The 6,968-nt window shown below is 57.4% G+C and overlaps 1 protein-coding gene across 1 annotated transcript; it reads right to left on the reverse strand.

The window, feature by feature from the left end:
- Nucleotides 1-783: 783 nt before the first annotated feature.
- SNX11 (sorting nexin 11) lies at nucleotides 784-6,902 on the reverse strand. Its single transcript, XM_010724578.3, has 7 exons — nucleotides 6,809-6,902; nucleotides 4,300-4,348; nucleotides 4,033-4,119; nucleotides 3,835-3,935; nucleotides 3,462-3,560; nucleotides 3,062-3,274; nucleotides 784-1,885 (listed from the first exon to the last, which is right to left on the reverse strand). The coding sequence occupies exons 2-7, from the start codon at nucleotides 4,318-4,320 to the stop codon at nucleotides 1,744-1,746; spliced, it is 663 nt and encodes a 220-aa protein (XP_010722880.1). The 5' UTR covers nucleotides 4,321-4,348; nucleotides 6,809-6,902; the 3' UTR covers nucleotides 784-1,743.
- Between the last annotated feature and the right edge of the window lie 66 nt (nucleotides 6,903-6,968).

A 6,968-nucleotide genomic window follows, 5' to 3' on the forward strand; every position in this document is an offset into this window, starting at 1 on the left:
TTCTGCCTCCGAATGAGTCACTGTTTTCCCGACAGCTTTGCAGAGTCGATCAACACCACTAAAAATAATTTCCGCCTGGCTCTGACACGCAGCCAACACCGGGGCAGCAGCTGCACCCCCCAAAGGGGAAGGATGGGCACCTTGCAGAGGGACCGAGCTCTGCTTGCAGGGCTGCTTTATCTCCACCACCTACAAAGGGAAGCCCCAGGGCTGGCCAGGTTCTGGCAGGACATGGAGAGAGGGATGCCCGGAGCGGGGCTGCGGCTCCAGACTGAGTGCTGTGCTCAGGATTTGCAGCCCTGGCCGAAGGTGCGGTGCCTGCAGGATGCTTTGCAGTCTATGGCCACAGCTGGCCTCGCAGCTGAGCCATTTGGAGCTGCACACTCATCAGCAGACATGAATATGTATGAAGGGGGGCAGCCAATGGCACCAGCAGCTGCCAGCCTTCACCATGAACTTCTCCTGACATTTTGGCTGCGACACGTCGGGTTTCCAAGCCTCCCTTTCTGCAAACCCAAACCTCTGTGTGAGGACGACCACCCCCAGCCCCACAAATCTCACAGCGTGATCCTCCCACCTGCTCCCAGCCCTCTGCTTTCTGCTTTGTGGACCCTCTCACCTCTCCCTCTGAGCGAGCTGCCCCAGCAGGATCAGCCCTACAGGGAGAGGTGCAATCAGCAGCCCTGTTTCCTACAGCCATCTATCCCCAATTAGCTTGGCCTCGGCCCTGCTTGGCTCCCTCCACCCACGCAGCGAGGACAGACATCACCAGCAAGCAGCAAGCCTCTTCTACTTTGTTTTTATTTCAAGTCAGAGCACGTCGGCTCTGCCTCTACCAGTGCTCAGGGTATAGGAAAAGGTGCAGGAGAGCACAGGGAGCAGCAGCAAAAGTAACCAGGGCCCAAGCGTTGCCAGACACCCACTCCAAGGCAGTTGCATGCTGCGTTGCTCTGAGCGAGCTCCCTGCTGGCTGTGAGTCCCCCATTCTCCTCCCCTGTTGCTCCCACGTTCCCCCACTGTGCTATCAACGTGTGGAAAGGTTTGTTCTCCTGCAGAATCCCATCTGGAAGGGGTGGCTGCACAAACAGGCAGGGGAGATAAACTGTTCCCCTCATTCTCGGGTGGGTTTCATCTCTGTTTGTCCCAGCTGCGTGCAGCTCGTGGGGCAAATGCTGCCAGCAGGACCCAGGTGTGGGCAGAGTATCTGCAGCCTGCTGTGGGTCCCATGCAGCTGAGACCACCAGGAGCTGCACAGAGCTGCTGTCGCTGGGGAAATGCAGCCTCCATGCAGAGGGCTGCCAGAGGGACCTGCTGGGCAGCAGCCAGCTCCCCACTCCCAGTCTGAGGCTGCACGCATCACAGCCAGCACATCCCACCCTGCCCAGGGCCAGAAATGTACCGATAACACGGGGCCTCGCTGGCATTGTGACCTAACCAAGCCCTGCTACTACTCCAATTGGAGAGCAAAGGGCCACGGGAATAAGAAACACAGGTTTCACTAACCACTAGATCTCTTCTCCAAAGAGAAGAGCTACACAAACACACTGCCTGGACATCAAGGACAGTTGAGAATCATCAGGGAGAGAGCACACGAGCCCCGGTCACCACAGAGCCAAGGACAAAGCCGTGTTCCCAGCACACCCCCAGTCCTGCCAGCCCGGCCTCCTTCTGGCTCAGCCAGCAGCACCTCCTCCAGAGAGGGCTGCAGGTCCTGGGGAAGGCAGGTGAGGTCGCTCAAACCATTTACTGCATCTCCTGCTGTCCACCCAAGGGCTCTGCTGGCTCATCTGGGCTGTCCGAGTGCGCGTCGTCCATGCCAAAGTCGTTCCAGTGGGGGAGGGTCTCCAGGCAGCTCAGCCCCTGTGTGGCCCCCAGGCTGGCACAGCTGAAAAGAGAGAGCAGTCAGAGCACTGGCAACACTGCAGCGGCTGCTCTGGTTGTACACAGGGGCAGCACCACCAGCAAGAGGCAGATGGTGCTGGCAGCAGCAAGGAAAACACAGCCACAACCCCTGTTAGCTCGGGCTGCTGTGCTCTCCCAAACCCTATCCTTCAAGCAAAAAGAGCTCTATTTTAAACACTGCTGGGGTCTAGAAACGTCTTTCTTTCCATTCATTGAAAACCAAGCTGAAAAAGCACTTGCAGAAGTGGTACAGAAGGCAGACACAGCCTCTTGCATAGCAGGCTCAAGGAGCACAGGGATGCAGAGCTTCACTGCCACGGAAGCTGCACCTGCAGGACTTGAGTGTGTGGGTGATGCAGAGGTGACAAACAGAGGATGCTTTCCTCTCCCACCATAGCAGCAGAAAACCCTTCACTGGCACCAAGGTGGCAGCCCTCCTTGCCCAGGGAGATCCTGGCTAATTCCCACACACACTGCAAGTGCTCTGCAGCTGTGGTGGGTGTGAGACATGCCTTGCACACTGCAAGGGCTGAGAGAAGATGCACATAAAGTCTATGTACTGAAAGGCTCCAAGGTTCCTCACCGCACAGAGATTAAGGAAGGAATGCATCCAAAGATCTCTGTAATTCTCAGCTTAAGTTTTTCTGGGAGACTCAAGCTCTTCTCTGCTAAGCCTTGGCTATGGCCAGAACAGGTCACCCTCCCAGGCAGCCTGAAGAGCAGCACAGGAGACACTGGCAACAGCCTGTGACATCCATCTCTGCTCATCTGGCCCCTGGAATCCTGCCCACTTGTGTGCAGGGCTAGGGAACACATCCTCAGCTTTATTCCTTTAAATGACTGTAACAAAGATGTGACAAGCAGCTCAAAAAGCCACTCATGAGTCCCTGGAAAACCTGGCAGCTCCTCTCATTTCATAGTAGGAGTTGTTTCCTAACAGTGAAACTCTACTGCACAGACACCAGCCATTTCTAAGCAGCATTCCTACAGCTCCAAGCACAGGCAAGGGGAGGTGTGGGCAGCAGGGCACCATGTGGCTCAGGGTGCTGCTGGTACCAGGTCTGCTCAAACCAGCACAAAGCAGCTCTGAGCACAGCAAGAGAGCTGGGGTCTGCCCCACTGTGGTGCCCCTGGGTCAGTCTTTCCCTGCCTGCATTACCTGCCATGCACACCTCCTCCCTGCAGCAGCGTAGGGCGGCTCTCCTCCTCCTGCACCCAGCCACAGTTGGACATGGCATAGTGCAGGATGGCTTCTGTCACTGTCTGTGAGCCTTGGCCTTGCACGCATGCCTCTATCTCAGGCACGGAGAGCTGGCTCTGCAGGAAGAGGTGCAGCCGGCTGTCGGAGAGGAGGACAACATTCTGCACAACCCTGTGCGAAAAGAGAAGGGGGTGAGGCAAGTCTGCAGGGGCACAGAGCACTCAGCCCTGCCCAGACAGCTCACACTGCCAGGGTGACCCCACCAGCAGATCCACTGCCACCTCACAAACAGCATCTTCTAAGTGCTGCATCCTCCCTCTCATGACCTCCCAGAGGTGTGTGCAAGAGCTTCACTCACTTTTCCAGGAACTGCTGCAGCCCCTGCCTCCTCTTCTCAATGAATTCATCTGTGCTCCCCACAAAGAAGGTGGATTTCCCAGGCAGCTCTGGGACAGGCCTGCAGGAAGAAAGCAGAGGCAGCAGCTCAGGATCAGATTGTCCCAGCACTAGAGCAAGAAGATGTGGGGCACCATGGCAGCAGCAGCTGGCACCCTGCTTTGTGCAGAGCCAGATCTTATGAGTGCCAGTATCCCACATCCATGTCTGGAGCAAGCCACCCCTCTGCTTTTTTTATCCACATCTTCTCCGAGAGCACATAAGATACCCAGAGCAATGGAACCGTGGTGTCTGGCTGCAGGTGGGGGAAAGCAGGGAGCTCAGGGCATGCTTACACCAAGCCAGCATTCTTCTGGAGCTGCCGCCTCAGCCACACGAATTCACGGTACCGGCGCCGCACACATGAGGTCTTGGCTGTAAAGGCCTTGCTGTTGGTCTGCACCAAAATAAATAAATAAATAGAGACATAATCCTCCCAACTGAGGGGCAACGAGGCAGGTGAACTCTGCTGTTTCCCAGCAGCCACAACTTACATGAAGGAAGATTTTATAATCCACATAGGAGTTCCAGGAGCCTTCGTTCTGCACTCGAGGGTCCTGGACGCGCACTGTGGTCAGCTCCTGGGGCACAAACACTGCCTGAGCACAGGGCAGAACCTCCCAGTCTCATCCCCATCCACCCCCCAGCTCTGCCCCCTGCCCAGTGTTCAGCACCTCTCTCCCCTCGATGCAGCACTCAAGGCTCCAGCATTGCCAAACCCCAGCCAGGAACAGATAAAACCACATCAGGAGGCGTCTTACCTCCTCTCGGCTCTCCAACATCCTAGAGCCAGAGCCCAGAAGGAAACATCTGCACAGAGGAAAAAGGATATGGTAGGAAGAGATGGAGCACTCAGACAATCTGGATTCCCCACGTTCTCCCCAGACTCCCAGGAAGTTCACGTTTCTGTCTCACCCAGCAGCACCTCTCCAGCCCCCAGTTCCTAGCACAGCTGATCCTATCCAGTAAGCCACCATGAAATAAAGAGGATGCATCCAACTCCAGCAGCTCCCAGGGCAGAGAGCAAAGCAGCACTAGCCTCCCACATGCCCCACATGGGCCACACAGCCCATCGTGCTGCTGCTGGGGGATGCTGGAGGCTGCTCCATGACCAGAACTGGGACATGCAGCATCTCTTTTCCTTGTAGCTCCATAGGAGAAAAGGATGGAAGAGCCCAGCCCCTCCCCACACTGCATGGGCAGTTCTGCACTGAAACACCAGTGCAGCCTGTTCAGGTGGTAAGGAAAGAACCCCACTTTGATCACAGCTTCCTCCTCTCACCAGCCTCCCCCTGCTGCCTGCCCAGCACAAGCAAAGCAGCCACCCCCCCAGCCAGCATCCTCCCGCTGCCAGATGAGCCTGCTCCTCTCCCTGAGATCAGCCCAGCTCCTGCTGCTGCCCCAGCACGTCTCCCATTAGCACCAGACACGGACAACGCCGCTCCTCTCAGCTCTTTCACAATTCAACTGAATAAGCAGCAAACTCCAGACCACGATTTCCCCCTCTGGTTAGATGTCGTGCCTGCATTGCAACCGCTCGCCCTCACTGCCCTCCCTGCTCCCACCCTCCCCAGCACCCCACGGTGCCCTCATCTCTCCCGCTGAGTTTTGCCATGAGCTGCTGCCTCCTCCACCACATCCCTCGGGCACTGCTGGGCCCCCAGCTGATTTGCTGCCCCACTGCATTCTCCTGCAGTAATCCCTGTTTTGCAATGATAGCACAGACACGGTGCCAGCGCTGCGAGGAAGAGAGAGGACAGACAGTCCCCACACTCCATAACAGCACAGACCAACCCATCCAAGCGTCCCTTCCTGGTCTGGACCATACAGAGCAGGAGAGCTCGTCAGGGGGAGCTGGCAGACCAAACAAAGTGTCCTGGTTTCACCTCTCTGGTTTGTTGTGTAAGGCATTTGGAGCCCCTGGGATGAACCTGAGGCTCAGGACGCAGCCTTGGCTCCTGAGGGACGCGGAGCAGAGAGGCACAGCAACCCTTCACCTGTTCCCAGTTTCTGGAGCTTTGCCTTTTAGGCCACGGGAGCTGCCAAGTGCTGGGTAGCATTGCGAGCTCAGCCTTTATTTATCCGCTCGGTTGTGAAGCAAAGCTCTTCTGAAGGCTGAGCTAATTTTAGCCAGGACAAGGGGAGGGGTGAGCCACGATCCACGCTTCAAAAATCTGGCTCTGCCGGTTTGCAAGATCTCACTCATCTGATCCAATGCAGAGAGCAGTGAAGGTGTGAATGGACAGCAGAGAAGAGCTGAGGGCACAGAGCAGGAGCTCCAGGCCCAGCGCAGGCAGCTCTGGGGTATCTCACAGTGACAGCTCTCACTGTGGCTGGGTCAGGCTGCTGCTGCTGCTGCCGTTTCCAATTTGAGCTGTAAGGGGGAGGGTGAAGGGAACTGACCAAAAAAACCCCACCACATTTCAGTGCACGCAGTCCTCCCCCTGGGGACTGAGGGCAGACAATGTGCTAGCAGTCACCCTGTCGGGCTCAGCAATGGGCGCTCAGCTTTCCAAGGCAGCTGTGATCCCACTGCTTCAAGGGCAAAAACACAACGGGGAGAGGAGAAGAGAAAAAAAAAACAGCCTTCACGGAATAGCAGAAGGCTGCCACAAAGAGGGGCTGGGTTGCTCAGCTATGGGAGATTGGAGACCGCAGAGGACAGCTGGGGGCCGCTGCTGCATGGAATGGGATGGGATGGGATGGGATGGGATGGGATGGGATGGGATGGGACGGGGCTGCCTCGGGAGGGGTCCCTGCAGCCCCACAGGGCCCAGTGCTGCCCGGGGCAGAGCAGGACCGAGCACAGCCCCAGGCGTGGCACAGCACGAGGCTGCTGCTGCTCGCTCCATGTGGGAACGCACACGTGTCTCACGGCCACGCTTTCACACCGAGCATCAAATAATCCCATTTAAGCTCGATTCAGAGTTAATTGGTCTTCGCTCGATAAACCAAAGGGAAAAGGCAGCTTTGGGGGGCAGCTTTAAGCAGTTATGCCAAATCCTCTTTCGGGGCTTTTGCTTAAGATCCAAATTAAGGGCTCTCGGGGGGAGCCGCTGTTACCCCCACTGCACCGCGGGGGTCGCGATCCGGGGCCGGGGGGCACCGGCACGAACTCGGAACCCGGAGACCTCCCCCTCTCAAGGCCTCAGCCCCGAAAACGAGTCATACAACCTCCCCCCTGCCGCGCTAGGCTCTCCATACAGAGCTCAGCGTACCGGCCCGCAGTTAAGCCCAGATCCGCTCCCTCCCTCTTTCAGAACCCCTCACCTCCTCACGCAGGACGCGGCCCCTTTAAAGCGCACGGCGGCGCGGCGGCCTTATACCGCGAGCTGCACTTCCTTTTCCGGCCGGCGCGGTGCATTTCGGGAGCCGTAGTTCTGTCCTAACACCTCCCACGATGCCCCGCGGCAACTCCCACATCTAACGG

Source organism: Meleagris gallopavo, chromosome 29 (assembly GCF_000146605.3).
Source record: "Meleagris gallopavo isolate NT-WF06-2002-E0010 breed Aviagen turkey brand Nicholas breeding stock chromosome 29, Turkey_5.1, whole genome shotgun sequence".
In the NCBI taxonomy this organism is placed as follows: domain Eukaryota; kingdom Metazoa; phylum Chordata; class Aves; order Galliformes; family Phasianidae; genus Meleagris; species Meleagris gallopavo.

Coding starts and splice junctions, on each gene's coding strand:
- SNX11 (XM_010724578.3), bottom strand. CDS start 4,320: ATGTTGGAGAGCCGAGAGGAG. Junction 3,936..4,032: donor ATTATAAAATCTTCCTTCAT/GTAAGTTGTGGC, acceptor ATTTTGGTGCAG/ACCAACAGCAAGGCCTTTAC. Junction 3,561..3,834: donor CAGAAGAATGCTGGCTTGGT/GTAAGCATGCCC, acceptor TTCTTCCTGCAG/GCCTGTCCCAGAGCTGCCTG.